Source organism: Peromyscus californicus, unplaced genomic scaffold, assembly GCF_007827085.1.
Source record: "Peromyscus californicus insignis strain IS unplaced genomic scaffold, ASM782708v3 Scaffold_5__1_contigs__length_169319896, whole genome shotgun sequence".
NCBI lineage: Eukaryota > Metazoa > Chordata > Mammalia > Rodentia > Cricetidae > Peromyscus > Peromyscus californicus.
The window spans coordinates 26,550,023-26,568,541 of NW_026294573.1; the positions used below are offsets into that span (position 1 = coordinate 26,550,023).

The following is an 18,519-nucleotide window of genomic DNA, read 5'->3' on the forward strand; positions in this document are numbered from 1 at the left end:
CCCAGACCCCTACGGGTCTTTAGAGGCAATAGTGAGAGTTTGGGAGCTATTTTCAATGTTTCAAGGCCCTAACAAAAAGTGCACTTACCCATGATCAAAATGCACAGGCCAATTACGTGCCAAGTGTCTACACCAGGCTGGACCAACTCCCGATCAGTGAGGTCACACGGCTCTTTGTCGATTCGGATTGGTGGGACTGCACTGTAGCCCACTGGGGACCCCACAGGTTTGACAGTTAAAGATGCCATTTCCCCAGCTCCCTCTGCTCGACTGCTTGACAGACTCTCACCCCTTTGGCAAGACTGCCTGTGGCTTTGAAAGAGGGGATTGAAATGAGGTACGTTGGGGAGTAGGAATGGGGTATCCTCAATCTTAAGCAAAAGGAGTAAGAATGAGACCCCAAGAAGAGTGCGTTTCTTGGTCAAAGTACAGAAGCACCAAAGTGAAGAAAGGGAAGATTTAGTGTCAGGCGTAACACGCAAGAGGACGAGAAAAGCCTCATTCCTCACCCAGATGCAGTTCTGCCCTCACGCAGTCTCAGTGAACTAGGACCCTACTGAGCACTCTACTGAATCTTGCCCCCGGCTCTTGGCAGACGCCACCACAGCACAACCCCAAGGTGGCTGGGATTGAAAGACAGAAGCGGTATGAGCCGGAAGACTTGAAAACACAGAAATGGGTGTGGGAATCCACGGACCTCTTAGGAAACGCAGCCTGGGGCTGGGGAGATGGCTAAGTGAGTAAAATGTCTGCCCTGCAAATGTGAGGACCCAAGTTTGGATCCCCAGCACCCCCGTGAAAAACTGCATGTGAGCCCAGTGATGAGAAGGAAGAGGAAACAGATTCCTGGAGATCGGTGGACCTCCGGTGAAGCAGGGACAGGGGAACCTCAGCGTCTGTAGCTCTGACACAGCCGAGTCATATCGGAGTCATATCACCCCTGCCTAGGTGACCATGCCAGTGTCCACGAGGAGAGGGAGCTGCTTTCTTCTGTTCACATGATGGATGGCTGGGCTCTTCTGCACGTGGCAAATGGGGCAAGGTCAGTGTGTTTGCGTTGAGAGCCACCTAGGAAGGGTGTGCTGGGTTTGAGCTGGAGACTCAACCCTCAGCCCAGTGCAACAGAGGAAGAACCTATCTACCTCAGGAGGAACTGTGTTCTCCAACAGGAGGCCCGCTAGCCTGGGTTTGGAGGGTATCCCGTTCACCTAGCTACCAGGAAATGGATTGGCTTCATGACGTCCGTTTCCCTGTCGCTTGGTATTTGGAACTGCGGGTGGGAGAGGGTTCCAGTGGCCTGCCACCTCACACGTCTTCCACGGCCACTCTTACCCACTTGTATCTCACTGGCTTTCCACGCTTCGTTGCTTCTCCCCGATGCTGATCTTGCCCCCCAACTCCTCCAACTCGGAGAGGAAAGCCAGCCCTGGTGTCGCCCTGCTGACTCAAAGTCCACCAACTGAAGCAGGTCAAGAGAGCCATGAGGGACAACAGTAGGATAGGGGTGTGGACAAGACAGTGGGTCCCACAGTCCAGGACAAAGAGTGCGAGTTCCAGGCCACGGCAGAAACCGAGACACGGGTGCAGGCTGGAGGATTACCAGGAAGGTAAATCCCCAGAGGCTTGACGAGCAGAGGGGCAGACGAGAGAGGGACTCAAAGGTCACTTCTGGGTTCCTGGCTCAGGAAGATGCGTGGCTGTCAAAGCCATTCATTAAGGTGGGGCAAAAATGAATGTAGAACGGTAAAACATTGGGGGACATGGGGCAGGCACAGAAGGGACCACAGACAGGGAGAAGTCCCCTTGTGGCTGTTGAACGCAGACCATCAGTTGCTATGTGGGTCTGAAGAACAGTGAGCAGTCACCCTTCCCCTCCAGAGACTTAATAGGGACTCCATCACCAGCATTCCCACGAGGCAGTGAAAGCCCCAAGAGCCAAAGAAATGGAGAACACAAACAGAGCTAGGCGAAGGGTAGGTAACACTGAGAAAGGTGTGAGTGGGAAGGGGTGGTGAGGATCTCCAGACCAAGGCGAAGAAACCGGAGGAAAGACAGGTGGAAGGTCAAGAGGCTTGCGGCAGCCAGACTAGTGATGGTCCAGAAGTCAAGAGAGCTGCCTGGAGTTGGTAAATAGGAAGTCACATGGTGCCCTAGGCTAGAGCACTTCCCCTGGGCTGAGGAGGGTGAAAGACAGATGACAGGCAGTGAGAAAGGACTTGGCAGACGCTCTTGCAGGAAGGCAGGCTGGGATAAGAGGGAGAGAGACAGGGTGAGAGCCAGAGGCGGATGCAGAGTCAGGGAAGGGTGTTAGTGTATTTTTAAGATTCAAATCAAGTATGCTGCTGGGGCTAAAGGAAACAGAGGGGCTGGAGTGCAAGGGTGGGGATGGGAGGGATGGGAGGGAGAGCCCTGGGTAGCACAGAGCACAGGATCTTCAGCCCCCTGGTGCCCACATTCAGTGGCAAGGTACACACACACACACACACACACACACACACACACACACACACACACGTCCTTGAATGTCTACTTTTCCATGAAGCAAGAGATAGGATGGTCAGAAAAGGTAGAGGTGACATGGAAATGCCCCAGAGATGTGACTGAAGCCTTGTGTCCAGAAGGGACAAGAGGCAGGAACAAGACACACCAGAAGCAGAGACAAAGGGAGGTGCTGCTGAGGGCTGGAGCAAGAGGAAAGGGAGGCAGAGAAGTGCTTCGAGTTAGCGTCCTCCATTCAAAGTCTGATTGTAGTGATTCCAGCTTTGACCTGGAAGTACTGCCCCTGGTGAGGCTTCTGGTAACTGCCACGCCTACCTGTGACCTGCCCCTGGGGTGGGGCCAAGACGGGAGCCCTTAAGACCCAAGATCTGGATGTGCTGGGTCTCTTGGTTCCTTGTGATCCTGGATGCTGGATGATAGACCGAGCAGAGTTCTCCAGAGAATACCCCTAGACTGCACTCCGCCTCTCCCGGATCCTGTAACCAACCCCTTCACTGGCTATAATCCCAAAATAAACCTCCTTTTTAACTACATGGAGTTGCCTTAATAAATCTCCCAATATCTGATCTTTCTCTTTTCTAAACCATCAGTTCATTCTGACTGAGGCTAACATCTACCTTAGTATTTCATTGTAACAGGGGCTTTCAGTTCAACACTTCAGTAATAGACAAATCTTCCTGGTACATGCTCTTAACAAGAGCATGTCTCCTCGTTCCATATCTAATGCATCCCTGCTTGCTTGCCCTGCCTCTGGACAATCCTTCACCACAGAATAGCCACCACAGAGAAAACAACAAGAAAAACCACACTTGCTCTGGAAAGCAGCCTCCAGGGTGTCCAGTTGGATTCAACAACCACCTGATGAGCTGTTATTCATTCATTCACTAAATACTTGCTGAGCATCTACCAAGCTACAGACAATGTCCCGGATACTGGGAACAGTGGTGTAAACTAAAGGTCCAAAGCTCTTATTCAGTGGACAAGAACACCTGCCAGGCGCTTTGCAAGCATGGATATTCACAAGCATGACAGTGAAGACATAATCTCGACCCATTTTCCCAGTGCAACTGAGGCCCAGGATAAACCAGAGCCAAGCTTCACCCACTGCTGACTTTCAGTCAAAAGTCTGTGCTCAGAGAATGTAACACCTGGTGCTCTCAGATTCTTGAGGGGGTGTAAATAATCTATGAATTTTGCTAAAATGCAGATTCCAATTCCATAGGCAGAGTGGAACCTAGGGAATTTCTAAGAAACTTCCTAGTGCCTTGGGGCAAGTTGCCAGCCAGTCTACTGTCTCTCCAGTGCCTATCCTCCAGACTCACTAGTCTCTCCCTCACTCCCTGAATGACTGAATAAATGAATGGTTATGTGGGTGAATGGGTGGATGAATGGATAGATGGGAGGATGGATGGATGGATGAATGGATGGATAGATAAACAGATGGGTTAGTAGGATAGGTGAGCGGATGGATGGATGGATGGATGGATGGATGGATGGATGGATGGATGGATGGATAGATGGATAAAGAGATGGGTTAGTAGAAGCATAGGCAAGTGGATAGGTGGGTGGATGGATGGATGGATGGATGGATAGTGGATGGACGGGTAGGCAGAAGGGTGGGTGAGTGGATGGGTGGGTGGGTAGATAGATAGATGGATGTGGATAGACAGACTGACAGGTGCTATCCCTGAGCCTCCTATTGTCTGTAGATTTCCAGTCTTGGCACTTCATTTGCATAACTGACCATTTACCTCAGTTTCCCTGATAAACTTCTGCTTTTACTCAGGGAGAGTTCTAAATGCCCCGTTCTGGGCTAGGGCCCCTCTCCTCTGGTGACTTTCTCCCACAAAGTAGGTCCTGCCCCTTCCAGGATGAAGGGGAGACTTGAAGACGGAGCTTGGCTGCCCCACTCTGGAGCTTCCTCCTACAGCCTCCCATGCTGCTTCCCACCAGCAGACCTGATGAGGAAAACAATGTGAAGGTACTTTTGTCTGCTTTTCAACAAGCATTAAATGTAGAATAGTGGGCATTCATACACAAGGAAAGCTGTGAATCGGGCTTCCAGAGTGTCCTCAGCTGTCACCTAACAAATCCAAGCTGGAGGCACTGGGTGACTGAGGAGTTCCCACACCCCAGGGCTTATGTGAGTAGTTCAGGAATGCTAAGCTTGCCCAGTCTCCTGGGGGGGGGGGGGGCTGCACATGTCACTAACACAAGTTGTCACTCTGATAATCACCTCCAGGGTACAGTAGCCTCAGGAACAGTGAGTGCTGGAGCTGATAAGAAAGGGGAGACAGAGGGGGGCAGGAAGTAGGGAGAATTAATGTGGATGGAAAGACAAAGACGATGAGGACCTTCCTAGGTCCCTTCCGGGTCAGGGTCACAGGGATGTGACCCTGTGTGAAAGGGTAGAAGTTAATCTTCAGTAAACTTCACGTTCACTCCTGGGGGAGCTGGATAGCCGAGTGGCTCCTGAACAGACACAGACAGAAGGTAGTCAGGGGAAATGCATGAAAAATGCAGGGATCTGGCTTACTCCTAAATACTCATTCAGAAGGTGAGAGACACAGGTTGGGACTTTATGGCTTAACTGGAAGCTGTGGACTGACTGAGCCTATGGGCTTTCGAATTAAAATCTCAAGTCCAGACTCTCCCTGCCCCTGCCTGTATGGACTTGAACAAGTAATCGGATCTTCTTAAACCTCGGTTTACCCGACTACAAAAAGACCCATCTCTTTGGAGTGCTGTAAGGTATAAGGGAGAAATGTGCAGCCCTTGGCATGAGAGTTCTGTAAAGAACAGCTTTGGAGAAACGGCCACAGTGCAGAGAGAGGAATGCAATGTCACAACCCCCAAAACAGCCCGCTACTCAAACATACAACTCCGTATTCTTGGCACCAACTAGTCACCTGCTCATGCTTGAAGAATCTGCAAGGCAAAGGCAACCCAGGGTAGCCCACCCCCTTCCTCACGTTGCTTAGAGCTCCCTGGGCCCTAGGTACCTTTCAGCTGTCCTTCAGGGAGTGAACTTGGTTTGAAATGGCATCTGCATCTGTGTCCCCAGCTCGGGGCCACTGCACTTGGTTCTCAGTTAATGTTCTAGCGCGCTAGCCCTTGGGTCATAAGCAGATGGAGCAAGCAAAGGTCTCAAACCCCTGCTAGCTGTCAAAGCTGTTTGAGCTGAAGAGGGACTTGAGGAGAGGCCATGGAAGAGGTCCTGGGTGGAGGCAATGACGTCAAGTTCAGGAAGAGGCTCTGAGGAATGGTGAGGGTCGCGTAGAGAGGATGATAAGCTCCACAGAGATTGAGGGTCTTGATGTCCAGGGAAGTGAAGGACTAGGAAAGAGGGGGTACCCGAAAGGAAAGGGAGGAAGGGAAGGAAAGAGCAAGGAAGAAACCAAACTGAATGGTACCCATGGCTTGCTCGGATGAAGGTGAATATTCAGTCTCCCCACAAGTGGGAACCGTGAAACGCCCCACTAAACCAGCCCCAGCAGGCGGGTGCTCTGCTGTCCTTTTTCTCTAGTGATGAAAATTGTGCCACACTCACGCAGAGGCAGCACAGTGACACAGGAGCCAGGATCTGTGGAGTGGCTTTTATGGGCTTTTGACAGCTCCTTCGGGCCCAGGAGGCTGGGGCATAGGGCAGAGACATGGGAGGAACAAGGTCCTCTCAGCTTCTCCCAGCCCACTTTTCTCTATGATCCTCTAGGCTCCCCCAACAGCACCTGTGTTCCCCAGGCCACCCTACTCTCAACCTTTCCTTAAGCCTTAATTTGCTTCTGTTGGATATTTAACCATATCAAAGAGAAAATTAACGAACACAAGGCACAGCTGAACATCATATTAAAAAACTGTATTTGTGCTACCCTCACGGCACTTATTTGTTCCTTATCTGTCCACATACATTTAGGTTGCTACCCCATTTCACAGTGAAAAATGATGCTGTGAATGTGTACAAGATTACCGCAGCCCATCTAAGGGTCCAGTATAGTGCAGGCCTTCAGTAAATGCCTGCAAAAGATCGCTATTTCTTCATATTCTCTAAGTGAAGTGCCCATAGATTAATTCATGTGTACTTTAACTGGGGTCTGCAGGAAACAAATGCCTTGAGCCAGAAGGGGGAACTCTTGGAGAATCTGGGAATGCAGAATGGACAAGAAAGATCTCAGACTCTGTAAAACAATGGGTCAGGTGGGAACCTGCCTTGTCCCCAGGCTCACCAACACACTCAGATTTCTCAGCTCCTGCCTTCCTTAAAACGTGGCTGAAGATGAGGATGTAACTCAGTTGGTATAATCCTCATTAGCATGAAAGAAGTCCTGTGCCCAATTCCCAGCCTGTAAACCAGGCATGGTAGTATATGCCTGTAATCCCAGAATTTGGGAGGTCAAGACAGAGAGATTAGAAGTTCAAAGTCATCTTATGTAGCAAGTTCAAGGCCAGGTTGGGACATATGACACACTGCTTCAAAAATTTTTAAAAAAAAGAAGTGATGTATCATACTGAGTCAGAGTGAAATGCCTCTCTCCAAAGAAAGATGCAGCAAACAAGACAGAATATCTTCAAAATATACAAAATGCAAATTAACTCCTCAAATTTTAATTTAGGAGCTGGGGAGATGGCTCAGTGGTTAAGAACATTGGATGCTCTTCCAAAGGACACAGGTTTGATTCCCAGCACCCACCTGGTAGCCCACAACTGTCTGTAACTCCAGTTCCAGAGGATCCAACACCCTCTTCTATCCTCCACAGGCACCAGGCATGCATGTGCACAGACATACATATAGGCAAAACACCCATCCACATAAAGTAAAAAACAAGTAAATAAATCTTGAGAGAGAGAATATCCAATTTAGCAATTTGGTTAGGTCTTATGGTATAGGTCTATAATATGAACTCCTTGGGAGGCTGAGACAGGAGGGTGACAGATTCAAGACCTATCTGGGCAACTTACACAGGTCCTGTTTCAAAGTCAAACACAAAGGGCGCAGCGGCTGGAAATGCAGCTCAGTGAGAAAGTGCTTGCCTAGAATACTAGAGTTCAGTTCCCAACTTTGCCAAAACTAATCATAAAATACACTTTTAAAATACACAAGAAATATGCATGAGCAGGTCACAAAAAGAAAAACCCAAGAGCTGGCAAGCACATAGTAGACTTTTCTTTTTTTCCGGAGCTGAGGATCGAACCCAGGGCCTTGTGCTTGCTAGGAAAGCACTCTACCACTGAGCTAAATCCCCAACCCCCATAGTAGACTCTTTCAAACTGACTAGTAATCAGACAATGCAACAGTTATTAAAACAGCGACAAGTCACTTCAAGCTCACACCAAGGGCAGAATCAGAAAAGTGAGTAATGTAAGTATTGAAGAGGATATGGGAAAGCAGAAACTCTGGGTACTCAAAGTAGAACCAGGTCCTGGCAATTCATCTGCTACAAAACATCATGGGAAAAAATATAGAAAATTAGCCTGCTGCTGGATACCCCAGGCTCCCGTTGATAATGACAGAGTTATCATCAAGTAGAGTCCCAAGAAAACCTGTAGGAGATATGGAGGGTGCAAGGAGGTTCTTCAGCACTTTGTGAATTGTCAGAGGTCAAAGGAGTTAAGAGTGGAGGGATGGGTGGGGAAAATATAACAGGTAAATAATTCCTAATGTAACACTGTCTCAGAAACCCAAGTCCCAGGCTAGACACACAGAAGGAGCCCAGCGGAACCTTCTTTTCCTTTCTTTCTTTCTTTCTTTCTTTCTTTCTTTCTTTCTTTCTTTCTTTCTTCCTTCCTTCCTTCCTTCTCTTTCTTTCTTTCTTTCTTTCTTCCTTCCTTCCTTCTCTTTCTTTCTTTCTTTCTTTCTTTCTTTCTTTCTTTCTTTCTTTCTTTCTTTCTTTCTTACACAGGGTTCTCTGTATAACAACCCTAACTATCTTAGAACTCACTTTGTAGACCAGGCTGGCCTCAAACTCACAGAGATCTGCCTGTCTCTGCCTCTCTAAATGCTGGGATTAAAGGTGACCAGTGGTATCTTCAAAACAGTGTTGAGTAAATCAAGTAGGAATCTGGAATTGTATAGGTCGATGTCATTTAGAAACACCCCTCCAGATTCTCCAGGGACCACGCATATTTCAAGACCTATCTCAAATGTGTCAGGAGGGGTTAGAGACCTCGGTTCAGATCCTATCCTCTGAATGGGTGTGTTTGTGAAGGTCTCCCCTCTCCCAGGTCCACAGAGCCTTCTGACAGGGCTCAGGGGTTTGGGAGCTGCACACAGGTCTGGTGAGCTATGGAGGGGGGTGGCATCTTTCTTCTTTCCCAGGTACGAGGAGCAGCTGTGCTGGCTTCATAGCAGGGAAGGGTGGGCAAGGGATGGGAAGCTGAGGTTTATCCTCCCCCACTGCCCTGAGTACCCCAAGACACAGGCAGGCAGACTGTGGGCAGAGGCGCGGGCGCCTGACCACTGGACAGAGCTCACACTGGTAAACTTCTGGGTTCCAGTGTAACAATTCTGGCTTCCTTCTATTTTGTGGATTCTAAGAGCTTCTAAGTCCATCCTGGCATAGACGGGGTGGGTCTTACTGCTGCTCCCAGTTGACAGGTAAGGAAATAGAGACCAGTTAAAGAAAGGATATTATCCTCATTATCTCAAGGCCACACAGGTTGTGAGAGGCCAGATGGATGCTAGACGAGCTTGCTGACTCCTGGGCTGCACAATGCCTTTCTCCTGGTTACTGCGCTGTGAGCCAACCTTCTAGGATTGTACAGATGACAGAGACCTGGGGGCAGGATCACACAGGTCCCCAGGGAGCCAGGATGTTATTGTGGAGGTGGCTGTTTTATGCTGCGGACAGTTTAATGGGGAAAATAAACCATTCCGTTTCCACCTCTTCGTCGCCAGATGGGATCAGACACACCCACTTCTCCCCAATCCTGCAAACCTCTGAGCTTTGACCTCCACCCTCAAGTGGTGCTGCATGACTGGCAGTGGGACTCAGGCCGGGGTGGGGGAAGGGCAAGGAGACAGGCAGCACCGGAAAGACAAACCTCCAGGCGCCTGCGTCAACCCTACCACACCGGCGGCTCATCTCAGAAAGCCATCCATCACGCCACACAAAATGCCCGCGTGTCCTCTGATAATAGACTCCACCAATGGTCTAAATTCCCGTCTCCGCTTTCTCCTTTCAAAGTTACAACCGTCACACTTGCTTGCTTTCAATCAATAAAGAGATGTAGCTACTTAATAATGGAACTTACTCGGTTTCTCTATCTGAAAACCTAGAAGATGGACTCGATTCCCGTTTTGAAGTTTCTGGATTATAGGTGCACTTACGGGAGTCTGAAGGAGACACTGGCTGGGAAAAAGGCTCTCTGTGCAGCAATGTGAGCCCTAGACCACACAGAGAGTCTCAACTAAACTTCTAAGAGTTACTTGGCACTCTCTATAATTTACCTATGTTATTTTTAGCAACACACACACACACACAAACTCATGATGATGATTACTTCTGGGAGAGGTTACTTCTAGGAGAGGGCTGACATTCCCTTAGAGATCAGTTCAGTTCCAGATTTTCCAATGATATAGCAACAGATAGGTGGAAAGTAAAATGGGGTTTTCAGTGAGAAAACTCTCCCCAACAAGGAGAGTCATGGGTCAAGTGGCCCCTGCCCCACCCAGGCCTCAAATGCTGATAGCTCAGGAACAGACACAAAGGCTTTCTGTGCATTGGACTTGACATGAGTTGCCTTTAAACCCCTGGCTCAAGCCAGACACATTTCTCCGATATGGCTCCCGGTAGTGACCACCCAGGACTCTCCCTGAAGAATGCTACATTATAGTTGGATAGGGAACCCCACAGCATTTTAGGAGGCACGCCATATGGGAGAAGAAAGTGCAAATGAGGGCTTTGTTACCCTGGAAACCTCACAGTCCAGGCAAGAAGCTGACTGAAGCTCAAGGAGTCTTGGGGAGGAAGACAAAGGTCCTGTGACATAGGGAGTGCTACCTAGACAGGTGGCCAAGGCTTACCCGCAGAATGACTTCGCAGTCATCTCTGAGACATCTGCACTGAAGATGGAGGAACCTTTGCGTTCTTGATGACTAAAAGTTTGGAGTCCAGGGTAGAAGGATTCCAAGGGGCTGACACCTCCTGAGTCCCCCAGTTAAATGGCATCTGGAGGAATGTGTAACGGATCTCAAGTCCGGTAGACCTGGGTCCAAACTATGCCTGGACCACTGCTGTGCACACTGAGTTAATTAATACATACCAGAGCTTGAGAGGTTGGCAGTGAGCTCTCAGTGAACCTTGGCTACAGGTGTCACTCCCTTGGCGGTCCAGACAACTTCCTGAGAACCCTAGCTTGAAGAACACATGTTAAAGGCACACAGCCTCCCTGGCTGGCTCCTTGGCCCCCCACTTGGCTGCTCGGACCCACCTTCCCCTTTAAGCGGTGCCTTCCCAAGGCAGGTACAGGCCAGGTCAACTGCCCTTATCTTTTAGAATCTTATCCATAACGCCAGAATGACTTCTCCCTTTGGGAGTGGGGACCCTGGGCCTTAGAGAGCTCTGAAGATCAGTGTGGTCTCCAACAGGAGCATGTGTTCTGCTGAGCGATCGAATTTCCTGACTCCCGCTGGTGTGACAGTGACAATGACGTGGGCAAGCCAGGCACAGGACGGTCTGCTGCCAAAGCCACCTGCTGGAGTCTTCTGGACCAACAGAGCCCATCAGTGTTTCAGAACCTGTACACTAGTTTTCCAACAAAGCTGTACAGACGGGGCCAGCGCTGCCTGATGTACCGTCGTTGGCCTAGTTTATTGCATTTTATTTTGTTAGCCATAAGCCCACAAATCAGTTGTAAATGAGATTCCAAGCCCAAACCCATCTTGGTGACCAAGCAGTTAAACGCTGTTGGGGGCGAGGGGAGTGGAGACTTGTTGCATTGCTTCTAGGACACAGGTCTGTCAACCCGTGACATTTAGTTGTAGAGCAACTGGGAACTGAACTTGGTGTCTGTCACTGCGCTACCTCTGCAAACCAGCTGGCTTCCTTAGTCCCTGAAACTCAGTTTTGCTTCATCCATCCCTGGAAAACCGTCCAAGGAAAAGAAGACGAAAAGCATCTGCTGGTGGAGCAGCTGCCCATCGGACAGCAGCTCTGTGCTGAGCAGGCCTACCGTAGCCGGGTGCTAGGGCTACCAAGAGAAATACAGTACTGTTTCTGCACCCGGAAAGCTCATGGCTTAGTAGCTGAGGCAGACAAACATGTTTACATTTATTGGGTACCATAATAGAACACGGGGTCCGTCTGGTGCAAGAGGCAGACTAAAAGTCAGTCCTTAAGTAACAAGCAATGCAAAAGACAGCAACTAAAATTTATTTTTCTAAACCCTAAAGGTGAAGACCTAGAAGAAAATCAGAACTCTTTACGTGCACGGTTCAATATCTGTTCTATTTGTAATGACTCCTTGAGGACGAAAGGTCCATCCCGGCCTTTTCAAAACGTAAAGTTTCTCAACCCAGAGAAAAGCATCTGTGAGAAGAGCTGAGGGGGTCAGATCGCAGGCCTCAGTGGCCAATGATGCAGAAGGAGATGAGGGTCCACCTAAGGCTCTGGGCTGGGCAACTGGGCAGTATTGGAGGGGAACTATGAGTGCAATTACCTTAGGAGGGAAGCACCAAGGTAGGGTGCCCGGAGGGCCAGTGGCTGTGCAGGCTGAATGGACTGAACTTATCTATGAACTGGAAAGCCAACAGACATACATCCGGAGTCGTTTGATAAGACAGATCTGTCTGGAAGCTTCTGAATAGTGTTAGAGGACTAAGCAGGGATGAGCTCACCAGAATGAGGACTGAGTGAGCCAAGTAATTGCTCCAGGACCCCAAACTTCAGGGAGGAAGCTGGGTGTCAGTGTTAGAGACTGGGAGGCAATGAAATATAAAATCCCAAAAGCCTGAGAAAGACTTCAAAAGAAGTGGCTCAGAGTGGCCAAGGCCACGGCGAGTAGGCAGAGGAAGTGCCATGGGGTTGGCAGTGAGGGTGATCACAACTGTCTCTTCTAGAATGTTTCAGTGCCAGGCTGCACCGGCGTGACTGGGAGCCGGGAACGTGAATGAATATCCCCTTTGAGGAGAGCTTAGGGAGGATGGGAAGGTAGTTAAAAGAGGTCAGGAAGGCCAAGTGTTTTATGATGCATTTTATGTGAAAGACACACTTGCTTACAGGCCAAGGGTCTGCAGGTTTCAAAGAGGGAGAGTAACTGGCAGAGAGTAGAAGAGGCAGGTAACTAAGGAGAGGCCTCTGGGGAAGCTGGGGTCTAAGACAGGTGGGGGTAGGGGTGTGACGGGAGACAGGCCAGGAAGGATGAAGTGGAAGGAAACAGGCATGGGCAAGGAAAACACACACACACACACACACACACACACACACACACACACACACACACCAAATTTTCATATTTGTTCTATCCAGCAGCCCCCTAGCCAAGGGAGGTCCTCAATGCCTAAGGGATCTTTTAAACTCAACAGTATGAAGAGATCACAAAAGGAACGCCTTTCCTTCCCCCATGCCTCACACATCACATCCTGCAGATCTGTCACTAACTCCATTTCCAAATGTCTGCTGACTGCAAGGCCAGACAGTATGTGGAAATGCACAGGAAAGCTTCCAAAAGAAGCGAGCTAGAGCTGGGCCTGCCAGAGAGCAACTGCCCCTCCTTGAGACACACACACACACACACACACACACACACACACACACACACACACTCCGACTTATGTACCTACCCAAGAGACAACGACAAATGGATCCCAACAAGGCAGCCTTCCAGCAATGCTGAACACTGGGCAGGCCCGGGTGAGTCGGCCTTTTTCTCTCCCCAGGGGCATGGCATGCTCAAGGGGGCAGGGACAGACCTAGCACGAAAAACATAGTCGGCAATCCCCAACGAGTGAGTTCCAGTTAGCCAAGGCAGAGAGGACCCTAACCCGGACAACTATCCAGTGGGTCCTACAGCAAGTAACAACCGAGCCCACAGCCCATGAGAAGTCTTCTTGGTGACTAGAAGCACTGGTGTGAGCAGCCTCCCGGTGGGTGTGGGTGTGTGAGAGGCCAAAGCTGAGAGGCACGCGCACCACGGGCGCCCCTCTCTGGGTGTCAGTGGCTATGACTCCTTCGGTGAACTGAGAAAGTCCGGTCAAGAAGGGATAGACAGACAGGACTGTCTTGGGGAGCCCTCCCTGATAGGGAACCCCAACACTGAGTGACTACGGGATGGATGACAAGGTCTGAAGACACGAGACACTGGAGGCCAGAGAGGGCCTGAGAGTTTTTACCACTTTATTCACTGGACAACCATGGGAGAGGCGCACTTACCAAGAAGCGGCAGGGTTTGGGATAGCCCAGGCCAAGGGCTCAACCTGTGGTTTTAAAATACCAAGCAAACAACAAGCAAGTGCTACTCTATGGTGGAGGGTCCCGGCTCCAGGCCCGGGCATCAGGTGCTTGGGGTTTTCTTCCCCAGCGGGTGTCAGCATCCAGTGAAATGAAAATGCAGCTCCAGGCATCCCTGTTTGGACCGGTCCCCTCACAGGCACAAGGAACTTTCTACGTTGTTGCTAAGCTTCAGAAGGTGCCGTGGGAAAAGTAGGAGAGGACCAGTTGAAACCAGTAACCCATAGTGTGACTGGGTTCACTACAAGGTCCACGTGCCTCCCCCGCCACGAACTATAAGCTGCAACCAGACATCCATCCTAAAGTCCCGGGGCTCTCCTCACCCTTCAAGTCTGTCCCAACTGGCTAAACGAGACCGGGTCCTGCCACCCGCGCCACGGTTGCCGCAGCCCAGGCGTTCGGCTGCAGCAGGGCGCGGGAAAGGGCACTTTGGCGCGGAGTGGGAACCAAGCAAGCGGGATGTGTCGGCGCGGACCCTGGCGGCGACATTCCCCTCCCTCCCTCCCAACCTGGCACGACCCCCCACCTCCACCTCCAGTGGTTCAGCCCCTTCTAGCCCCCCACATAAGCCCTTCAAGAAAGATTGCATCGGACCCCCGACCTGGGCGCGCGCCTACCTGCATCCCGCCCCAAGCCCAAGCACCGAGGGGGCGGAGGGCGTGTAAGGAGGGGGGTGGTGACCGCAGTCTCTGGGCTGCTTGGGCGGGGGCAAGGGCTTTGGTCGGAGAAAATGGGCGGGGGCAGGGAAAGATAGACCCTGCAGACGCGGAGGGGGCGCACCGAGCCTCTCCAACCCCCGGGACGGGCGTGCCAGACATAATGGGGGAACGGATGGGGGAGTAGGGCTCCGGGAAAGTTTATACCGGAAAAGCCTGGCACCTTGGGGGGCTGGGAGGCTGGAGAAACTGAAGCCACAATCCAGGTGCCCCGCAACCCGGGGAAGGGATGTCTGTCTCCCAGGCCCCAAACACCAGCCGGATCCGGCCAAGTTGCGGCTGGGGTTGGGGACGTCCATGAGGGTAGAGGTGAGGACGTGGTCGAAGATGGAGTGGAGGATCTAGGCAGACAGAGGCGAAGATGAGAAGCAGGGTGGGTAATCGGGAGGAGGAAGCCAAGCCGGGGTGGGGGAAGGGACGGGGACCGCGTCGAGATTGGGTGGGCTCGGGTGGGGCGCGCGGCGCGGCCGGACTCACCCGCGGCAGCCGAGGCACTGAGCAGCCCCCAGCCCAGCAGCAGCAGTAGTGGCGGCGGCGGCGGCGGCGGCGGCGGCGGCGGTGGTGGCGGCGGGCGGCCCCAGCGACTCCCAGTGCCCGGCACAAGCGCCCAAATCCCGGTCTCGCCGCGAGCCCTCCCGGCCGGGCAGCCGCAACATCCCTGCTCCGGTGCCCGCGAGCGCGGCATGGCGCGGCCGGCAGCCCGAGGGAGAGGCTCCGCTCGCCGCCGAGGAGAAAGGAGGTCAGGAGAGCTCTGAAGCTTTTTTTTTTTTTTTTTTCCTTCCTGCTCCGGGAGAAAAAAAAAAAAAAAAAAATCCCGGTACGCGGGAGCCCTGAGCTTCTGCGGCTGGAATGAACCAAGTGTCCGCCCGGCCGGGGAGAGGCGCGCTGCGCTCTCGGAAATGACTCGCTCCAATCCCGCTTCGCGGGGTTCGCGCCGGGGGGCGGGGGGGGGTGAATTATCCCCGGATTAATCACTCCGGAGCCGCTTCTCCGCCGCTCCAAATGCTGGGGGTGGAAGCGCAGCTAAGGCAAAAAATGGGGGGGGGGGCGGTATTCAGCGCCACCTGCACCTCCACATAAACCACAAATTACATCTAAAGGGTTGTTTATTCCCATTTGTTTTACAATTGACCAGTTTCTTTTAAGTTCAGTCCTCCAGCTTTCATTTATAAGATCACCGTTAATACACCCCCTCCCGTAGACACACATACACAAGCATAGAGACACACACTCGCACACACAGGCACACACACGCCTCATCTACGTTTGAAAACGGGAATGCTGTCTGGGGAAAGGTAGCCAAAGAAGATCGCGGTTCCCCGAGTCGTGGCTCTTAAGAGATAATTTTGGGGGCTGGCTTTGAACTTGCAGTCTCAGGGCTGGGGAGGACACTCGGGAGCTCAGATCGCAATAGCTCATCCCAGGAGATGGGTGCGTGGACATAGGAGGAGGCAGGGTTAAGAACTGAAGAGTGAGTGAAACGGGGTGAAGGGTCCCTTTCACTAGGTCCAGGGCAGTGCTACCCCTAGCCTAAGACAAAATCGCAGGTGTGTGTTCTGGGTTGGGGCGGGGGTGTGAGGTTGGCGCAAGGACTGTGTTAAGACTTACTTGTACAATTTATCCTCAAATTACGAATGGGCCCTGCTTGTCTCCCACATCTTCCCAGCCAGGGCCCCAAACCGGATGAGTTTCTCCCAAGGAAGTGAGCCCTTTTCTTCCTCAGGCCGGTAGCGGCTGCCTTCAGACCTCAAGGGCTCAACGCAGGTCCCCTCCCCATCCCCCACCCCGCCTCGGCAGCAGTCTCAGTCTGGTCTACCCTAGGCTGCTCTGCCAGTCACGATGGCTCCTTCGTTGTCAACGCCAAACTCCTGCCTAGGGCGAAGAGACGCTTAGGGAGGTGGGGGAGACCGGAGGGGACCACGAGCGGCAAGGCTGGGGGAGGAGGCCCCGCCTGGCGCGCGCAGCGTAGAAGCACCTGCCAGTGTACACCCCACCCCCTCTGCCAGAAGCACCCAGAGAGGCAGATCTTGCGTTTAGGGAGTCTGGCAACCGAGTGATTGGGCCAAGCTGGCGATCTGGCATCCTGGAGGCTCAGGAGACAAGGACCACTGATGGCCGGCGGCGAGGCCGGGACATTTCCTGGGAAGGGCTAAGGGAGGGACTTCAGGGTTGGCGACTTGGGTTGAGGGGGTTGGTGAAACCCAAGTTGGCCAGCTGTGGGCGAGCCTGGGAATTTTCCGGGAAAGGCATGCGGGAAGGCTTCGGGATTATGGCTAGGATTGGAGAGGAGGGGGACAGGCAGGAGGAGTGGACGCTAGTTTCTTATTCCCACCAAAAACTTGCTCCGCAGAGCCACGCTTTCTCAGAGCGCTTGGTATGAGTCTCTCTCCCTCCCCCACCCCACCCCTGGTGGTTCCGGTTTCCCTGCATGAGCTCATCTCACAGCTGGGGAGCCAGCCCGGTGGCCCCCGGGGTGGGCACGGAGAATTCTCTGAATCGCGGGCCCCATTCTCCACCCCCATCCCACTTGCTTCCCTGGCCCCTGCCGACAGGACCTCAATGAGTGCCAAGAACCAACTGAAGCAGCCAGCAAGCCTCAGTGAAAGGCCGGCTTTATGTGCCTGGGGCTGCGAGGAGGGGGTGATTCGCTTCCCATTGTCCAGACCCAGCCCCCCAAAGGCTAGCCTAGGCTGGCTGAGCCTTCCCACCAGCCCTGCGGAGGGAGGGAGGGTATGGTGCTGTGTGGCCTTAGGGGAGATTTTCCTGCTTCCTGGACCTTGCCTAGGGTAGACTCTTGGCCCTTCCCGTCGCTCTTGTGAGCAGGGTTCTTTTCCAAGGAGAGGCACGCAGTGGTGGCCAGGCCTCTGCAGCCTACAGCTGGGCTGTTCCATAATTGTGGGGCTCAAAGCCAGTGGACTTTCTCCTACCCAAGAAGCCGGCTGACTGGAACTAACAGATGAAGTTCACCCTGAATTCCTCTGGGAAAATGACTGTTTGGCTCTCCACGCTTCCTGGGGCTTGTGGAAGGCAGGGGCACAGTTTTAATCCCTGTAAACGACCCACTTACTCATATCCTCCACCTCTGGGGCTCACTCTGATCTATTTGGGTCCACACAAATTTACCCAGCGCCTCCTGTGTTCAGGGGCCCCGTGCTAGGCTGTGCTGTGAGCCCTGTGGAGATGCTCAGTGTGTGGTCCGGGTTTGGGAGGAAGCAGAGGTGGAAACCCACAGGTAACTGATCCAGCCAGACAGCTGTAATCACCACAGATGAAGAAGAAGCATGCTACACAGATCCGCATCGGCACACTACGGTGGCTTTGGACTTGGTGTATCAAGAAGGCTAATTTAAGGAGGCCAGGAGGATCTGGGCTGGACCATGATGCCAGGATAAGGACTTGAAGAGGATGAAGATCCATTTACACAACGTGTTAGAAAAGAAATAGGCAGGCGAGTGGACATTTCTTAACCTGATGAAGCCATTAAGTAAGCAAGCATGCCTAAGGTTCCTATCGAAGGGTGCTGATGAGGGAAAGGTGGAAGACTATGGGGTGAATTTCACGGGCATCGTCTGGGAAGCCCTCTGGGATGTGACCATGAAAACGGATCTAAAATTAAGCAAGTCGCAAAGGGGGTTCTGTACCGAGGGATCAGGCAAGACCTTCCTCGTGGGAAGGCTCCAAGTGACAGAGGGTAAGGCTGGATTGAGGTGAACAGGGAAGATGGTCCAGAGATGCAGAGATGGAGGACTGACTCAGGCCGGGAGGCAGATCATGCAGATCTCCTCGGGGCTGGTGAGGATTTGGACTTTATCCTATGCAATAGGAAAGAGCTATATCTTCTTGCTAGGGCTGAAATAACT

At 52.1% G+C, this 18,519-nt stretch overlaps 1 protein-coding gene across 1 annotated transcript in view; it reads right to left on the reverse strand.

The window, feature by feature from the left end:
• Positions 1–15,429, reverse strand: part of Csmd2 (CUB and Sushi multiple domains 2) — a 573,936-nt gene extending 558,507 nt beyond the window's left edge. The window contains 1 exon segment of the mRNA XM_052718591.1: positions 15,137–15,429. Coding sequence (XP_052574551.1) covers positions 15,137–15,344 — 208 coding nt within the window. The 5' untranslated portion in view covers positions 15,345–15,429.
• Between the last annotated feature and the right edge of the window lie 3,090 nt (positions 15,430–18,519).